This window comes from Mytilus californianus, unplaced genomic scaffold (genome assembly GCF_021869535.1).
Source record: "Mytilus californianus isolate M0D057914Y unplaced genomic scaffold, xbMytCali1.0.p SCAF_2, whole genome shotgun sequence".
In the NCBI taxonomy this organism is placed as follows: Eukaryota; Metazoa; Mollusca; class Bivalvia; order Mytilida; family Mytilidae; genus Mytilus; species Mytilus californianus.
This window is the reverse complement of record NW_026262668.1, coordinates 51,420,191-51,441,307: the sequence shown is the minus strand read 5'-3', so window position 1 is coordinate 51,441,307 and position 21,117 is coordinate 51,420,191. Positions and strand designations below refer to the sequence as shown.

Sequence of the window (21,117 nt, the reverse complement as noted above, 5' to 3'; positions counted from 1 at the left end):
ATAAAGGACAAACTATTAAAAAATGTATTTCGTGTTCTACATTTTTGTTGTCGTTCACATTAATAGCGTAAGCAACAAAATGATTAATGGCACTAGATAATCCGAGTTTAATCAATGCCAAAATGTTGACTTAATTTGTGTTTTTAATTGCGAATTTCTTCAATACGACTTTTGTTTCAGACATGAAATTTGACACACACATCCACTGTGTCTTATTGCTTTAATCAGAGTAAAAAAATATCGTGATGATACACGTAATAATTTTGCTTTCGATGAAAATGTGGTAAATTTCGGGTAAAATTTTAGTCTCACTAAAATGCTGAAATGTTTATACTAAAATCACCTAAATACTTTCCGCTTTCGTTTTATGATATATTTGATATAAACTATATTATAAGTTTTGTTTAACCACCAACAAAGAGCGCAAAAATTTTATTTTACATGTTAAAGATTCCCCGTACAATACGGTATCTGGAGATACCCTGTAAAACACGAAATTTAGAAAATCGTGACCAGGGGAACCTACGACGACAATCATGATTGTAAAATATAAAGGTTTTCCTATAATTTGCAAAAACAATTAGTCGTATGTTATTCCGTTAACTTAAACTCTTTTAACTAGAGGAGGTTTTAGACACTTGGCACCCTACTACAGGGATTAATAATGCCATACAAAAGCAGTGATAAGGTATCAATTTGATGACGGAAAAATAGACGCCAATCAGATTTCATTCCCAATCCATAACTATGAAACATCTTTTGAAATTGGTACTGCATCTGGAAAATTTTAGATAATGACATTTTTTCTGTTTTATCAATACCAATTGCTCTTTTAAGAACAAGAGACGCCTCTCAGATATGACATAATGAGAGGACTTCAACTAATACAAAAGAAGTTTGCAAGAATTTGAATACAGAACATGGGAGATACCTTAACTTAAGAAATGAAAGCTTCTTTATGTAATTTTTGCTTTATTCTAAAAATGTGTGCACGATTAACACTTTTTAAACCCTATCAAATTACCAAAAGAAGCATTCATTTCTTATAATTACATTTTTATGCTAAGACCATGAAAACTTTTATCAAGTTTTTCTTTTATTTACCTGTGCACTTTTTGTGGAAGCACGTGTCATCACTAATGTAACATGTCATTTTGACATAATTACATTACATATATGTTTCATTATAATACGTTATTTTGATTGGCTAAAAGCAATCTCGCGTAATTCTGAAATTAACCTTCATTTCAAAATGAAATGTAATATTTATGACGACACGAGCTTCCACAATAAAGTGCACAGGTAAATAAAAGAAAAACTTGACAGAAATCGTGTTTTCATGATCCTAGCAAAAAACTGTAATTATATGTATTGAATGCTTCTTTTAGTAATTTTATTGGGTTGTACAAGCGTTGACCGTGCGCACATTTTTAGAATGAAGCGCGGTACTTCGGCCAACGCTTTTACACCCCAATAAATTTACCAAAAATCATTCAATTCTTAAATGAAGGTTAATTTTTGAATGACGCGCGATTCTTGTTAGCCAATCAAACTAACGGATTCTCGTAAAACATACATGTAATGTAATTATTGATATATAAGTGAAGTAATAATGAGTCAAACTCATGACGATGCAATTCATTTATTTTTCACATTCGTGACACTACCTGTACTAATTCCAGTAGAGTCTGGGCTTGGTATTGTGTTTATTTTTGATAAACAAAATAACATAAAAATAACAAAATACTTTAAAATTACATATCAAGCATACAACAGCACGTTCAGAAGAAATTCAATTGTTAACTAATTTTTCCCAAAAAAATAAATTTAATAAATAAAATCTGGGTTCATCTTTACTACTTCTAAGTAAAAATTTTTTTTTTATTTTTTTTTTTATTTTGGTTCATTTTTATGTTTTGGAGTTTAGTGTGGCGTCCATTTCGCTGAACTAGTATACGTTATTGTTTTGGGGCTAGCTGAAGACGCCTCCGGGTGTGGGATTGTCTCGCTGCTTTGAAGACCCATTGGGGGCCTCGGGCTGTTTTCTGCTCATTGATCGGTTGTTGTCTCTGTTACACATTCCCCGTTTCCATTCTCTATTCTATAATCAGGTCGAGCTATTTTATTACTCCAGTATCTATCGACAACGTTGCGAATAGAAGTAAATGATTACAACGTATTGGTATTTCCGATATGATTAAACGCTTACATTGATAAAAATAAAAAATTAACATATTAAATATACAAATCATGTGCAACTTCGTCTGAATATTTCCATATTTATCAATTAACTACAATTCAGAGTTCCAGGTTAGATGTCAGGTCAGACCTGATTAAGAATACATGTCTCAATTGAAATCATACCAATTCTCTTTACTCTATATTGTTCTGATTTATATTTGTCTGACGAAATTTTTTTTAGTGTATTAGTTATAATACTTTAATTTATATGGTTTGCTGGTAGACCTCAACGCACCCATAGAAGGTAAGTAAAATCCATAGGTGCCGAGGCCAAATCCACTATGGATTTTACTAATCCTCTATGGATCGGAAGGGGGTCAATGGCGAATCGTACAAAAAAATAAACCATGAAATACAATAACATTAATAGAAGACGTCATCATTAATAGTAGACGTGACGTCGGGAACCCCATATGAAATCTACTGACCCCATACGGATCCATATGGGGTCACCAAACGGCGTTAAACCAATCATAACGTCACTAATATACCAGAGGTGCGATAATTGATTTTAACAGTTTATGAATTTGTTGATCAGTTACACCACTGTCCTAGGTTAGGAGGAATATTGAATTGGTTCACATTTTGACATGCATGAGCCTTTTATAGCTTATTGTTCCGTATGGTTATGATTGAGGCACGTTCACCTATAGTTACTTACCTCAAAGTCCTTTGTTCTCTGTTTGGTTTTTGTCTCATCAGCAAATATACCACTGTTACAAATCTCCCTTTTTAGATAAAACATTGTATTGTGACTTGCATGCGACTGTTTGCTTTACTGTGTTGAAAGCTATCTCTTTGACACATGCACATGTTAAAGTATCATTTGCCTTGTATATGTGCAAAAATTAGTTGCATGCTGCATATATTTGTTTTCCTTCTACACTGACATTATTACCTTTTTTTTTGGAATATTAGCTTTATTATACTACCTTTGCAGTTGATGAAGTTATGGTCAATTAACAATTTGTATCCACACTTTGCACCGGAGTCTCCCAAATTGGAATTATTTTTCAGAAAATCCTTGATTGTTTTCAATTCGCAATTTGAACAGTCCAGTGGATTATCTTCTAAATCCCTGTATATAAATACAACAACAATGAAATTTTACTTGATTCTCTTTGATGAATAACATATCTAATATAATACTGAATTAAATATAACAAACTAAAAGTTCCTCTTATACCATAATGTATCCATAATACAAACAGATGTTGAATATAATGGCATGCGATAGCATCCGAAAGGGAAACAAAATAGTTTTCAAACTGCATATGACGTTTTACACTAAAAAAATTAAAAATTTAAGAAAAAATAGATATAAATCATGATAATGATGAAGTACTGGTACTGACTACTGAGCTCATGATACCACGATGACTAATAGTCCACCAGCAGCGGTATCGACACAGTGCTGTAAATAATTAAAGCAACACTTCATGCGTCCGAAGCATTTTTCTGGATTTATCTTCATCAGGAACGCTCAAAGCCAAATATTTGAAAGCCAAGGATGCATAAGAACTGAAAAAAGTAGAAGAGCTTTATGACCAAAAAGGACATAAAAATAATAGTCAAATCTTTGACTAGCATTGGGAATAGATTCGGCTTTTTAATATACTAGTACAAACAAGTTAAAAGAATATTGAGAAACAGTTTATATTCTATCCCAAGTAATGAAAATATTTGAAATTCTCATATTCGAATGAAAGTATGTAATGACTGAAAATAATTCATAGAAAAAGTAAAGAATTAATCATTTTTAGTATACTGAAATGAATATTTGTTTCCAAGGTCAATAAAACTTTCGAGTTTCCTCTGTTTACAATGACAAATAAAATGATCCGCGGGGCGCTGCTTGATAGGACCGCAGAGGTCGAACCCTGCACACTACATTCAAGCTTGATACAGCTCTGAATTTTGATCGTGATTCAACATTTGACACAGCATAGGTTTCTGACACAGAATGAATGTTGTCAAAAAACGGAAAATTTAGAAATTGGACTTGTACCTATTGTGGTCCAATATCCAAAATCTAAATACATGGTTAGGTTCAGCATATCCAAGTACACCAAAAACTTAATTCATTTATAGATTAATGGACGACATAAGCTAAATTTTGAAAGGGGTTCGCTTTATCAAAATAAAAAATGGTTTGGTTGTTCTACAAATGATTTTTTTGGGGCAAGTATGGACACTGCATCCAAGCTTGATACAGTTATGAATTTTGATTTTGATTAAATATTTGACAACAGCATAGGTTTCTGACACAGAATGAATGTTAAAAAACGGAAAATTTTAAAATAGGTCTTGTACCTATTATGGTCTAATATCCAAAATCTAAATACACGGTTTGATTCAGCATATCCAAGACAACTAAGAATTTAATTTATTTATTTATTAATGGACACTATAAGCTAACTTTTGAAAGGGGTTCGCTTTATGATATATATATATATATATATATATATATATATATAACGTTGTTTTCAATTTAGACTTATTTATATTTTTTCGTTTGGGCTTGTATTATATTTGACTTCTGGTTTATATGATCCGTTCATCCTATTTCACTCTTCAAAATTCAAGAGTCTATCCTAAATTGAGGTAAATTATACGGCCTTCCAAATACCGTTTCGATTCCTAACATCACTGAAGAGACATTAATTGTCGAAATCCGGACATGGTGTACAAATTTTTGCACCGCATGTTTGCGTAATACCATCTTTTCCGCAAGTGTATTGTTTTCTGTTTCGAATTAAATTAATAATATAGATCCATTTGTTACATCTTGGGATCCGTTTATTTGGCAATCGCCAATGGCAGTCAGCAGGGTTTAAGAACATCCGTTGTTCGACCTGTTAGTCAAATGCGTTTTGTTTAAATATACTTTTTTTCACTTTTTTGGTCTTTTGGAAAATGTTGTTTGTGCTGTATTTAGACCCCTCTACCTAGAAATTTGTTTTGCATGCACACGTATAAAAATTGCGGTTTTTATCCAACTCAATCATAGGTTTGAACGTTGTTTTCAATTTAGACTTATATATATATATATATAGAATTCTGGAAATCAATTTATACAGAGTAACAAGCAAACCTATCACGACGTTCTTCAAAGATTTTACCAAAAAATGAAGAAAAAAAATAATTTCCAAAATATCATTCATCATTAATACCAGGTCTTGAAAAATCTATAAAACTTACCTTTAATTATTTTTCAAAATATAACAAACAGTAAATTTCAAACTACATTTAAACATAATTTCTTCTCTGAAATTAGAATAAGAGGCTGTATCTATTTTTTAAATATGAAGGTACTTACAATTTTGATTAATTGTGCAATACAGCTGTGAATTTGGATTGTGATTAAATTTTGACATAGTAGAGGTTTCTGACACAGACTTAATGTGGTATAAGAACTTAAAAATTTGAAATTGGACATTTACCTTTTAATGTCTAAAATCCAAAATCTAAATACATGGTTAAATTCAGCATATCAAAGAATCCCATATATTGAATTTTTGTTGACATCAAACAAAGTTAAATTTTGGACCCCCGATTCGGACCAACTTGGAAACTGGTCCCAAAATAAAAAATCAAAATGTTTAGATTCTGCATATCAAAGGACCCTTTGAAATAATTTTTTATCAAAATCAAACAAAGTTAAATTCTGGATCCCTTGGACCTTCATGTGGACAAATTTGAAAAACGGGCCAAAAATAAAAAATCTAAATATGCGGTTAGATTCAGCACATCAAAGAACCTTAACATTTCAATTTTTGTTGAAATCAAACAAAGTTTAATTTTGGACCCTTTGGACCTCAATGCAGACCAATCTATCAACGGGGCCGAAATCCAAAATCTAAATACATGGCATGGTTAGATTCAAATCCCATTGAAATTGGTCAAGAAATAAGCAATTTATACAAAGCATCAGAAAAGTATTGTTTTTCGACCCTTTTCCTAAACGATTGGGCCATTACCCCCAAAATCAATCCTAACCTTCATTTTTGGTATGGAACATTATGGTACAATTCCATAGAGATCCATAGACATATACTCAAGTCATTGTTCGGAAACCAGAAAATTCTAGTTTTTGGCCCCTTTTTGGCCTCTAATTCCTAAATGATTTTGGTCATAACTCCCAAAATCAATCTCAACTTTTCATTTGAGGTATGAAAACTTGTGGTGCAATTTCATAGAGATCCATACACTTATACACAAGTTATTGTCCTGAAGCAGGAAAAATGCTTATTTCTGTCCCCTTTTTGCTCCCAATTCCACCAAAACCTATCCCAACATTCCTTTTGTGGTATGGAACGTTGTGGTACAATTTCTTAGAGATCCATACATTTACCAGTATACTCAAGTTATTGTCTGGAAATCAAATGTATTCGGACGACGACGACGACGACAACGTCATACCATTATACGACCGCAATTTTTTTTTAGGTCGTATACAAATAGTGAATAATAACAATCGTTTGTAGCATTACATTGATTACATTAAAATACTATCGATAAAAACAAAAAGAGAGTTAATAATTATTCAGAATTATATCTTATATATTATAATGAAGTAAATAATTGTTGAATTATAATCAAGGTTGCTTGAAACTGTTCTAGTTAATTATTTCGTCATAAAAATATATATATACATATATATAAGTAGTGAAAATTCTCCATTGTCCAAATTCATATTACTTTAAGTTATATAATCAATTTTAAATACAGAAATCTAAACGTCCTTTTTTTATTCATAAGAAATTGTACCAAATCAAATTAAAACGAAATTTATACATTCTTTATGAAAAACGCAAAGGGTTTTCAAAAAGAGAAAAGAAAAGACTATACATATTTTGTAGCTTCATATAATTTTCTTTTGAGTTTCTGGTCAAAATACTAAAATTTAAAATGAAGAGAGTTAAAACTACAATGGTTTGGTTGTTAATTACTAATCGAAGATGTAAAGCGCCGGCTTAATATTATAAGGGTATTAGTTTTAGGAATGTCTCAATTGCAATAAGAATTTTGTCATCCCAGCTCAAGTAAACACTCTTTAAAAGATATAAGGTACACACTATCCATTGACAAAATTCAGATAACCTTAAATTATCTGATCAATTCTGTACTTCAATTGAAACGTCCTTATTTTTCTATTTCTTGAAATTTATACCTGTTTCGGAAAATTGCAAAACGTTTTCAAAAAGATGAAAAAAACCTGACAATAGATGTTTCTTTGACTAAAGATTATTAATTTTACTTGCAAAAATAAAAAAAAAATAAAAAATGTGATATGATACGACAGCACTCTAGCAACACATGGTGGTAACTTGGTTTGTGCTGAATCAAGCATCTTACAAGCATTTCATATCCGTCAACCTCAAAATAAATTCCATATTTGTCATAAAAAGATACAGGGTTACTTCTCTGTTGACAAAATTCAGTTCAACTTCTGTTATCAATTAAATTACATCAATCAAAACGGCCTTATTTTTCAATTTCTTAGAAATGGTATATTTCAAACGTATTACCAAATAAGATTAAAACTAACTTTTTTTTCTTTACATTTTCAAAAAGATAACAGAAATGCCTATAGATCGATATAACCTTCACAAAATCTAATTTGACATGAAAAAAGTTATAAAAGGAGAAGTGTGATATAATGCGACAGCAAACCATCAACACATTGTAGGCAAATTTTGTTTGTGGAATCTAGTTACTTACAAGACAGTAAGAGCCTTTAAATCTCGAAATAAGTAAGCATCTAGTGTGGTGATTTTATTCGTGCCCAGGTGTCTGAAAAATAGCATGTTTTAAATATATTTATGCATTGAATTTGTCAAAATATTATCGTAATATGTCGATATTTATATTTACATTTTTCAGATTAACTTAGAATCTAGCTGATTACCCTAAAATAGGACAAACTACATGAAATTCAAATGAAATACCGTACGGCGTAGTCTAAAGAACAATGTTTTAGTATTTACCTTTAGAAAGTTTCAGTCTCAATTGTAATAAGACTATTGTCCTCCCTGCTCAAGATAACTATCTTGTCATAAAAAATACAGGATATTCTCTCCATTGACAAACTTCAGATTACCTTAATTTATTTCAATCTAACTGTCCAAACGTTTTATTTGTTTAAAACAGTACACTTTAAACGTAATTCCAAATAAATTAAAAAGACATTGAAACTATGGATAATTTATTTCAATTTTAATTCACTACCAAAGGGACATTCAAACACACAAGTCGAAAATAAACTGACAACGCCATGGATAAAAAAGAACAAGACCAACAGACAAACAATAGTACACAAAACACAATATAGTAATACATACTACAGCAAACCAGCAACACATGGTAGCAAAATAGTTTTTGCGGAATAAGATAATAACAAGTATTTAAGAGCCGTCCCAAATCGAAATGCATTTCGTACCTTGTTATAAAAAGATACAGGTTAAAAGATAGCCGCAAGATACCAAAGTGAAATTTACAAACATAAGTCGAAAACAATCTGACAACGCCATGATAAAAAACGATAAACGACAAAAATGCTAACAACAGTTTACAAAACACAACATGAAAACATAAGACTGAGCAACACGATCCCAACCAAAAAACGCGGGTGATCTCAGGTGCTCCTGAAGGGTAAGCTGATCTTGCTTCACATTTGACACCCGTCGTGTTGCTCATGTAAGTACAAACCCGATGATAAGTCTAATTCTATGTATCACATTCGAGGAAAAGAGGTCGGGACTGTGGTTACAACAATTGTAATATATCTGTCGTCATCTGTGAAGCAGATATTCCACAACTGTCAACGGTAAAAATTCAGATCAACTGAAGTTATCAGTTCAATAATATATAATACCAAATTAGGTTAAAACGAACTTTCTACATTTCTAGGAAAAACGTTTTCAAAGAAAATGAAACTGACTATATATAATTATCAATATTTTTTACAAAAACTGGTTTTATTTGTAAAAATGAACCAAAGGAAAAGTTAAATGTATACTTCGACATCAAAGCAGCATAGTAGCAAATTATTTCTTTGCGGAATGAAGTTACTTACAATTCTCTGAGAGCCGTCAAACCTTGAAACAGATTTGCGTCCAGCGTTGTAATTTTATTGTTGGGCAAGTACCTGAAAAATAACATTTTTTAAACGTATTTCTGCATTACATTAGTCATATTTATAAATACAAATATGTTTACGTTGGAAATAGTTCGCAACTTGAAATGTGGAATATCTGTTTAAAAATGGATTAAAATATTGCAAACATAGTGACAAATGTTTATCATTCAATGAATAGTCATATTCATGTATGGCTGAAATAATTAACGATTAACGAAAACATCTTTAAGGTATAAAAACTTTTGTTCTCAGATAGCTTTGCCGCAACATGAAAAATGAATTTGTTTTTGTTCTCCGATAGCTTTGCCGCATCATGACAAATTAATTTGAATACAAAAACAATCTCACAAGTGACAATATATATATAACAGGTAGGTTGATAAAAGTGTTGGCAGACTTTAATTTGGATACTCTGGCGTCGAATATTAATACCCTTATTTTAATATGTCAATATAGAGCGGCGATAGGGTTAAGTTAAAATTAAATGGTACAAGCAAACAAAAGCTTAGTATTGCTGAAGCAACATTTATTGTAGAAATGCGAATCTGGTTCAGTAAAATTGATACTTTTATGTTATTACTTAAAGATCCTGTCAAATTATACCAACAATTTTCTATTCTGCTACTTAAGTTGTCCTTATGAACTTCATCAAATCCTTTACGCATATGTGATATTTTGTGTTTGATTACCAAATTATGTTTGGGCAAGTAATGTTTTGCCCTCCTCATTCATGATTTAATAACGCAAACTTAAACAAATTGCGTTCTGTTTTAAATCTTCAACTTACAAATTTTCATTTTATTTTTTATAATAACTTCCGACCTTAATCACAATAGGAATTTTCAAAATAAAACTAAACGATAATTATACATTTCTAGGAAAATGAATAAGTTTTCATAAACTAAATACCTTCTTGCCGTTCGATAGCAATAGATGTACATATTAAATATAGCATGTATACTGACACATATTTATAACACAATAAAAAGGCACTACTCATGTATAGCCTACATGAGTTACGTCAAAAGATAACAGCTCTTGGATCTGTAACTATAACAACTCTTGTTCTCTGGCAGTCTTACGACATAAGTAATCATGCATTTATATACAAAAACAATTATTTCAGTGACCATATTTCACAACGGCTAGAACGATACCAGTGAAAGCAGATTTTAATGAGATCGTCTGACGTCACCGATTAATATCATCATTTCATTATTGCCTTATTGACAATGGAGTTACGTTAGACGGAATATGGTTCAAGCAGAAACAAGTCTACAAAGAATGCTGGCAAAGAGTTTTCAGTCAAATATTTTCAATTTAGTTACATCAGTTGTTTGTAAGAACCCTAGAAATTTCTTTACGCATATATTTAATTTCGCACAACGATTTCATTTTCGTGCTTTTACTTTAATTTGTGACGTTTTGGAAATGAATGTTGGTCTCAAATATTTTACCTTCCTCAATCAGTTTAAGAATTTATTTAAAAAAATTTTTTTTTTTTAATTCATGATAACTTCCGCATTCGATCACAATAAGAATCTCATATTACTGTATATTAATACATCGATATTTAATGATATATATTTTATATGAATTAGGAATCCAGTTGATAACCAGAAAAAATAGGATAGAATACAAGTACAATGTTTTGATTGTTCTGAAAGTGTGAATTATTAATCGAAAATGTTAAGCGCCAGGTTGATAATGATATTTCTCTTTAGGACGGGTTGGCTTCAATATAAATAAGACTTTTCTTATCTTTTTGTTAACATCCGAATATGTTTATTTCTTGATAATGTTTACGCGGAAAGCTAAATTACATTTAAACGGACTTAATACTTTTGGAAGAAAAATTGCAAAATGTTTTGAAAAATATAAATCAAATCATTGTAGATAGTAGTTCACTAGTAAACCATTTTTAATGTGAAACGGTGATTTTGATCTGAACAGCTCTTAAAAGACTAAACATCATATTATTAAGTCCTTTTCAGTCTTTCAGTCAATTTTCCGACTCATCCAATGCGGTCTTTCAGTAGTGTTCATATAATTCGTTGGCAGTCAACTACGATCTGTTCAGTCTATGTTCTACTATTCAGCAATTGTTATTTCCTTATACTCATCAACATCGTTCTTAATTGTCTGAAAAGCTACTGAACAGTACTGAATAGACTGCAACCGAATTGTCTGAACAGTGCTGATTTTACCGCAGTGGATAGTGAATAGTTTATTAATCAGACTTTTTAGATTGTGTTCAGATCTAAATGACTGTTGAAGACTACAATTCATTGAATACTGCTTCACAAAATATAATTTTACTTTAAAAATGAATAAAGGAGGAATGTGACATAATTCGAAACCAGTAATAATTTGTGGCAAATATTTTTCTTTGCGGAATTAAGATACTTACAATTTTTGAAGAGCTGTGACGCCTCGAAATAGATTGGAATCTAGCGTAGTGAATTGATTGTTGGCCAACCACCTGAAAAATAACATTTTTTTAATGTATTTCTACATTTCTATCGGCCATAAACATAAATATAAACAGTTATATGTTTGAAAACTGTTTAAAATATTGCATACATACTGACAGATGTTTATAAGTCATTATTCATGTATGGTTTAATGCGAGCGCCCCTGGTGCGTCTTATGTAGTAAATTTGATTGTTGGCCAACCACCTGAAAAATAACATTTTTTTAATGTATTTCTACATTTCTATCGGCCATAAACATAAATATAAACAGTTATATGTTTGAAAACTGTTTAAAATATTGCATACATACTGACAGATGTTTATTAGTCATTATTCATGTATGGTTTAATGCGAGCGCCCCTGGTGCGTCTTATGTAGATAAAACGCGCGTCTAACATTCAAGGATGCCCTGTCGAATGCTGTAACAAGGTATTTTTGTTACAACATATAGCGCAATAAACATGTCTTAAGAAAAAAATACTGTTGCGTCAGATTGATAATGTTATTAGTTTTTTTGCAAGTTTGGGTCTCAATAAATGTTGTCATCTCATACTTAGTTAACTATCGTATAAAATGCACTTGAAATGTTTAACGGATATAGGCATTCCATGATGATTAAATTTAATGCAGATGTGTTTGCCATAAGGTCATAGCTATTGATAAGAGCTATACGCTCTAAGGTATAAGAATAAGAATATTTATTATTTATTATTCCAATCAAGGGCCCTTGATGGGCAGCATAACATATTCACATAAAACAATACATCCTGATTTGTTACAGAAAAACATTTTTATATATTAAAATGAAACATTAAAAAGTTCAGACAGATGTTATTATCTTCATTCTATAAGAAATCACATACATTTAATTCCAGGCAGGATCAGAACTATAAAATCATTACAATTATCATTGTTATTACATACATTAATTAACATTTCGTCTAACATCTAGACATGTTATAATATAGCTCCCTAAATATTTAAGTATAGACAAATTTTCATTAGTAAATAACCAAACAAATTTACCTCATTTGAAAGATATATAAATTTGGGACAGATGCAGTTTATCTCCTTGAAAAATATCTCCCTATCATTATTGTATGCTGGACAACTAGTAATAAAATGTTGTTCATCTTCAACCTGATTTAGAGTACATTTCTTACAAAGCCTTTGGTCTCTTTCTATATATAAAGTTTTATACCTGTCTCTTTCTATTTTGAGATCATGTGCACTGATTTTGATTTTACATATGGCACTTCTCAATTGAAAATTGTTTAAAGATAGATACATTTCCTTCGAAAAACAAGTCTTAAGTTTGAAATAAGTATCTAATTTACTACTCTTTGTATCTCTTCTTTTTGTGTTCCAAAATTTTACAAAACTATTACAAAGTTTTTGCTTAACTGACTTGATAAAAAAGTTGAGCTTTACCTCCAAATTATGAATATTCAGCTTTTTAAAAATGTACTGTATGGAAAGTGGATTTAGCGATACAGAAATACATACATATAGTTGAAAACTCTTATAATTTATTTTTCGTCAAACCAAAAAATATTATTCAATTCGCAATTTCCTGAAGCAATAAGAGATGGTTACAAAATTTCTGAAATGAAAGATATGTCTTTGTCTTTATAATACTTGTTTGACCTTAATAACACATAATAAAATTAAATCAGACTATCTACACAAAGACCTTGGATTGATGAATTTATTGTGTGAATTGATATTCATTGAATCTTAAAGAAAAATAAAAGCAATATAATGTATCAAAGTTCCAAACGAAAATCGTGTGTTATAGCTGTGTTTCACAAAAAGAATATACAGATCCCCAAATAAGATTAAAATCATAAACTTACATGTTTATTGGTTTTTCGAAATCATTAATATCATTTTGCTCGTATGAAAGAAAAAAATACGGATTTAGACTTTCCTTTCAGTATATTTCTTTTCCCCATAAGTTAACCAAGTTCTCTTGATAATTATTATAGTATTAATGTATGGACTTTTTCATATTGGCTCTGTAACATGCCCAAGGTATAACTTAGGACCAAGGATGGTTGTAATGGCCCCGAGGCAACGCCGGGGGCCATTTCAACTGTCCGAGGCCATTATTTATACCAAGGGCATGTTACAGGGCCAATAAGAAAAAGTCCATATATTAATACTTTTATTAACCAACTTCATTGAAGAACAGTCTTCGAGTCTGGGGTTCATATACAGCTAACCAAGAATCTATAACAGGGCCAATACAGAAACAGCCAGTTCATAACACTTTTATTAAATTGTTTTAATTCTTCGATTAAACTTAGAGTAAGAAACTTACCGTGAAGAAGATACAGGAATTCATAGCTTAACTTGTCTTTTCGCGTTCACAATGGATTTTTGGTCAACATTGTCAGATGTAATTTCTAATTTCTCATCCAAGTACAAATGTACTTAATTTTATGCTATTACAATTCATTTTATCTAGCAAACATAAAGTAGCTGGGAATAATAAATCAGACAGTTTAATTATTCTAATTACTCTTGAAACATCTGCCTTATGATGATTGATTAACGGAATCGAAAATACTCGAAAAGGCTGTGAAATATTTCCGTTTCAAGACGTTACAAAACACTGAACATCATTTAAACTTTTTTTTTAAATGACACTTATTTAAAGAAATAAACGACATTTTGATTTAATTGATGTCCCGTTTTATCTGTTCATAATGCATGGCTGTGATTTCGTAAACACGGGTGTGATTTTCTAATGCATGACTGAGATTTCGTAATGACTGGCTATTGCAATTTCTCCGTTCATAATGACCAGTTGTCGAAATTTTCCATTTATAAAGCATGGGCATTACTATACATTTTGTAGTAAGTTGGTTAATAACTGTTTATATTATATGATGATATATTAGAATAGACTTTAAAAATTACATACTGCACTATTTATCACACTATTATATACCATGGCAGAATTTTTTTGAATCACCAAAAAGGATAATAAAATACAAAATACAAATATGTAATGCGGTATTTCGGTATATGCTATAAAAATGGCAAGTCTCAATATAACTTTATGTTTTATTATATCTGATAATCCTCATATGCATGAACATTGTTAGATGTTGTTTTCCAATGTCACATCAGGGTGTAAGTCTGGTTTTTTGTTGTCAGATAGTAATCCTATGTAGAAGTTTTGGAATAACACCTGACCTCGAGTAAAAAGTAAATCCTTCAGCTGGTACAGTCTGTTGAACTTTCCATTATCTTGGCCTGTGCCTCCATCAAATTGCTTGACGACCTTATCTGGTGTTTTCTGTAACGGTCATCTTTACGAATTGGGTCATAAAATTTATATTTGAAGGATATGTGATTCGGGTCTTTTCAAATCTCCACTATTTCAGCCATTTTATTGTCTTCTTTTGATGTTTCGCATGAATATTTTCAATAGATACAATATAATTGCTGATATTTTCATAAAAATACTAATAATTTTGAAATGAATAAACATTCTTAGCTTGAAAATTGTATGCTGAAATTAATAATTGTTCTCATCTTAAGATTTAACTAATGTGAATGAAATAAACATTAAAGATATTTGTGTATTCGAAGCGCTAAACTTTTCGTAAGCCGTGAGTGTTTAAATAAATAGAACGTTAGGAACTATATGATTATGACCAAAAAGGACCTAGACCGAAAGGACCAAATATTTCTAAGTCGTGCATATATTTAAAGTGGTGTTTTTGTAAAAGTAATACATTTTATAGAAATCTCTTTAAGTTTTCGTTTGCTGTTAGTCTATTATGAGGTGATATTTCGTTTTTTTCCCCTAAATTTTGAAATCTTTTTTTATACATTTATTATCTTTTATACAATGGAAACACATTTTGTTTTGACAAAAACAACCTTACTTTGTTTGAAGTTTTGTATGTTTAAAATATTATTTGAATACTTCATTTGTAAATTATAGAAATCATAATTGAATCATGATTGTTAATCTCTTAACTAAAAAAAACATCTATATAATAGCAAAACACAAAAACAACGAAATCATGGTATTACTGCAAATTAGTTGATTGAAATTATAATAAATTTGTAAAGTTTCTAAACTAGAAAAAAAAAGCTTTAATTTTTGAAAATAAATATTATTTTTCTTGAATGTTTTGTAATATTACAAATTCATATTACAGACATATATAACAATAGCATTGTTATTATATCATGTATATAATTCAAAATAAATTCCTTTAATTATAATATTCATTATATAAACCAAATTTTACATACACCTTTCTAAATTAGCTGAATATCAAAAATTCTATATCAAAAACAATTAAAATCATATCAATTACTTGTTTTATTCTCAATTGATGTTTATATTATATACTATGAGGTCATGCCAGATACACTTAATTGACTTTACGTGCTTGATGACCTGCTGATATTTACTTCACTTTTACAGCTGTAACCCATTATCTGCTGTTGTAGGGGATGTGGTATAAGGTGTCAAGATAAATCAATTAAAATGTCAAATGCAATAAGCAAGTAATTCGAGGTACTGTGTTGTTGAATACGATTTTGCAAAGGATATTTGTTATTAGGAATGCAACACACTTTAGCTATAGATACCGTGTTGAGGTTCTCAGGGAAAGCTATTTAATAAAGAGTATTCAACTTGCATTTACAAAGTAATAAGAGATAAGTCGTTCATGCTGGCAGACTTTCTATATCAAACGGATAATAGATTGATGAACATGCCAATTAAAATTTTACTTTATATCCAATTGCTCTAAAAAAAACTTGAGAATATTCTTTAACACCATTACGTTTAGAAAATCAATTAATCTCAAAACTGCAAATTTTTCAGTTAAGTGGTTGTTGCATTAAACCCTCGAGACACATGGTATATTTAGCAAAGAGGGACGAAAGATACCAGAGGGACAGTCAAACTCATAGATCGAAAACAAACTGACAACGCCATGGCCAAAAACAAAAAGACAAACAGACAAATAGTACAATTGACACAACATAGAAAACTAAAGACTAAGCAACACGAACCCCACCAAAAACTGGGGATGATCTCAGGTGCTCCGGAAGGGTAAGCAGATCATGCTCCACATGTGGCACCCGTCGTGTTGCTTATGTTATTACAAATCCGGTAAATAGTCTAATTCGGTAGGTCATATTCGTGAAAAGGGAAGGGTATTGTAGTTACGACATAAGAAACATATCCGATATCATCTGTGAAACGGTCATTCCATAACGGTCAACCAACTCGTGATGGCGACCGTAAAATTTACGAAGGGATGATTTCAACTTCACCATTTGGAACTCTTGGTTTAATAGCTTCCTTGTGAGCAGCAATCCTCTATCAAAGAAATCATGATAGGAAATACAAGCCCGGGAATATCGTATCAATTGGGAGATATATACTCGGTATGCAGGCGCTGCTGGAATGTTGCTACATAGAAATGGAAAGTTCACAATTGAGAAGCTGAAATCATCTCTTTTGTCGTAAAGTTTTGTTTTCAGCCGACCCTCATTGTCAATTTTTAGATGTAAGTCAAGACATGAGGCAGACTTAACTGTATCTGTAGTATCCTTTATCTCTAGTTCGATGGGATAGATTCGTTCAACATAGTCACCAAATGTTGTATTATTTAGTGAGAGAACATCATCTATATAGCGGAACGTAAAGTTAAAGGATATTGCTAACTTCTTATCTTTCTTCCTAAGAAGTTCCTGTATGAAGTCAGCCTCATAATAATAAAGAAACAAGTCGGAAAGAAGAGGGGGACAATTGGTTCCCATCGGAATTCCGACAGTCTGTTGAAAAACACGTCCTCCAAACGTAACAAATATGTTGTCAATCAAGAAATCAAGCATCTTGATAATGTCAGTTTCTGAGAATTTTTTGTTTGAATCAGACTGATTCTTTACAAAGCAGGATTTATCCCTCCCCAAGACAAGATACTTGTATCTACGTTTGCCATTCTTTTTAATGAAACAAAGTAATACCAACTCTTTCAATTTGTCTTTTAGTTTGGAATAGAAAAGTCAAATGTTTTAATACTATTGCAAGATGAGAGAGTCTTAGATTGTATGTACTCTAAAAGATCTTTGGAATTCTTTAGTATCCACATCTGATTCACGCCACTTCTAGAATATGCAGTTTCACAATAACTTTGGAGCCCGGCTTTGATTGCGGATAAAATAGATGTTAATAATTTCGAAAGAGGTTTCGTGGAGCACTTGGAAGACCCAGCAATATACCTTTGTTTGTAAGGACACTTAGTTTAATTTTCCAATACAGTGATGGAAGATCCAGTTCTTCATCTTTGGTTGAAATTCCAAAGGAACATAGAACAGACCTATGATTATCCAGGATTTCCTCTTTGGTAAGTGTCGTGAGGGTATATGTTGAGTTTCCAAATGAATTGTCAATACCTAATTCATTTATCAAGCAGTTTATGTAATGATATTTACACACAAAAACAATGTTGTTTGGGGCTTTATCTGCGGGGACAACAACATATTTGTCATGGAGGTAGGACAAGTGTTTTGCAACATTTGGGTCTTTATTAAAAATTGACGTAGCGTGGGTATTGATAGACCCATTTAGTTTCTTAATTCGGATTTGTATCAACGACCTCACAGCCGTAATCCATTCGGAAAGAGTATCTACGTCTCCTTTCTCGTGTTTAGCCCATTACCTGGCATAATCCTCGACTGTATCCATCAGTATTTTGAAGTTGTATTTCCAATTGATGGATTTAGGCTCACGATATTTCGGACCTTTGGATAACAAATTTCGCAGGGAAGTGTTATTGACAATGTTGAGGTCTCCGGTAATAACGTGGCCAGCCGGATTATATATGAATTGGGAACCAGCACAGGTGCAATCAGGAGGTTAAGACTTGAAGTCGTCAATGTTGAGATCCTGCAAAACGTGTTTGTAATTGAAAATTTTAGTTGCAATTGGTTTGGTACAGGTATAAGAAATTATTGGAACAGACTGATCTTTAAAATAAGGAGGTATTTTCGACTGAACTAATTTATGATGAAGGATATTGCCTAAGTTGACGCCATCGAGACCTTTGTTGGCAAAGGAAAGTTTAAGAAAAGATCTTTTCTCTTTTTCATCTTTTGGAATGCGAACTGGTGTGAAAAGTCTGTGACTTGCAATATCCGAAATGATAGCTGTAAGTTTGTATTGGTTTGAATGAGGGTTTGTAACAGTGGTTTCCAAACATAAATTGAACAGAGAATGAAGTTTTGAAAGGGGTAGTGAATACAGTTTCGTGCGAATGTGATGAATACCTAACGGCTTTTGTATAAATGGCAACAAGTCATTAATAGAGACATCATGCAAAGTAGGTGATGTATAATGACGATGACCATGACTGCGTCTACATCGAGGAGTAGAGTTGAAAATATTCATCACATTCACCGAGCTACAGGAAGGACTAGATAGAATACCTATTCCATCAATTTTGTCATTGCAACCATATGGTGTCGCAGTTCCCAATTGTCGAATCCAGTAGTCCTTTTTTTGTCTACAGAGAGGCGTTGCAAGTTGAGGATTGTTAGTCTTGTGGTATATTTTTTCGATAATACGAACTGTCTTAGAAACGATGGAATGATCAGGCTGATTAAAATGCTGGTACAGAATGTCGTTTGCATTGAGGTTTATATCTGATCTATGGCCACACATACGTTTGTTTAGCCTTCTTTTCGTTTCACCGACGTAAACCAATCCGCAAAGGTTACACTCTAATCCTTAGACGACATTTATTGATTTACAATTTAGATCATCGTAACTTCTAGTAAAATAAGACTAGCAAGATGTTGTCTCAATTTGAAAAAAAATGATGCCTTCTATACTCCAGATAACTATCGTATCACCAAACACTACAACGTAACCTCTAAATTGACAAAATTTAGATGACCTTAAATTATTTTAACAATTCAATTTCATCACTCTAAACATTATTTTCATTTCTTCACTGACTAAAGATATTTCTTTCAGAAAAAATTAATTGTACTTAAAAGAGACATAAGTATAATGAGACAACACATAACAGCATATTGTTTTGTGGAATTAATCTACTTACAAGTATGTAAGAGCCGTCAATCCTTGAAATATATTTTTATCCAGACTGCTTATTTGATTCCCGCCAAAACTCCTGCAAAATAATATTTTCGAAATGAATAAAAGAATGATATGATATGCCATCAAACTACCAAACCAAGATTTGTAAAATCAAGTAACTAACAATTGTGTAAGAGCCGCCAAAACTTGAAATATATTCGGATCAAGCGTGTAAATTTTATTTTTGATTAGCCTTAGAATAAGACAAAATAGAAGCAGTTGCGTTGAAACAGTTCAAAGAACAATGTTTTGGTTCTTGTAAAAATTTTATTTACTAATCGAAGATGTATAGCGCCAGATTGATAACTATATTCCTCCCTAAAAATGTTAGGTTTTAATTCTGATATAAATTTTGTCATCCTAAAGTCAAGTTAACTATTTTTTCTTCTTAATATACAAGATAACTTCTTAATTGAAAAAAATATAGTTATCAAATTAATTATCCAAAGTCCATATTTTTTTTCTCTTTAAAACGGTACATTTTTACACTAAAATAAACTTTATACATTTGTAGGAAAATTGTAAAACGTTTTCAAAAAGATAAATTTAATCATTATAGATACATGTAAATAGAAGATAATTAATAAAAGGAGAAGTGTGATATAATGCGGAATTAAAATACTTACAATTCTGTAAGAGCCTTTAAATTTTGAAATATGTTCGCGTCAGGCGTGGAAATTTCATTTCTGTTAAAGACCCTGAAAAATTGCATTTTTTAAAAATTCAGTTACCCAAGCTGTTGGTATAAAGGCCATAAATTCCTTTTCACATATGATTCATGTTAAACAACGGATTCACTTGTATTTATTCTTACCAAAGAATTTAAATTGGGGAAGGGATATTAGTCTTACAATATTAATGTAAATGAACAGTTATCATGTTAGTTTTAATTAACTTCCGATCTTGATCACAATCCGAATTTTATCGTAGAATATTGAGATTTGTTGATCAATATTTATAATATTAACATTTATCGCTATTTTTGCGTATTTTTCCTTTGTTTTTTTTTTGTGATAAGTTTTTATATCATGCTATTCGCTTGAGACAGCATTTTTTTGCTAGAAACTAAGGGCGCACGTGCCGTTGTAAATGTAAACATCAACGACGTCATAGACAAA

The 21,117-nt window shown here is 31.2% G+C and overlaps 1 protein-coding gene across 1 annotated transcript in view; it reads right to left on the bottom strand.

Moving 5' to 3' along the window:
- Positions 1-21,117, bottom strand: part of LOC127729969 (leucine-rich repeat-containing protein 15-like) — a 44,639-nt gene that overhangs the window by 5,626 nt on the left and 17,896 nt on the right. Inside the window, exons 8-13 of the mRNA XM_052237969.1 lie at positions 20,626-20,697; positions 19,962-20,033; positions 11,793-11,864; positions 9,320-9,391; positions 7,966-8,037; positions 3,174-3,319 (exon numbers count right to left, since the gene is read on the bottom strand). Of these exons, the coding sequence (XP_052093929.1) occupies positions 3,174-3,319; positions 7,966-8,037; positions 9,320-9,391; positions 11,793-11,864; positions 19,962-20,033; positions 20,626-20,697 (506 nt within the window). The remainder of the gene's footprint in view (positions 1-3,173; positions 3,320-7,965; positions 8,038-9,319; positions 9,392-11,792; positions 11,865-19,961; positions 20,034-20,625; positions 20,698-21,117) is intronic.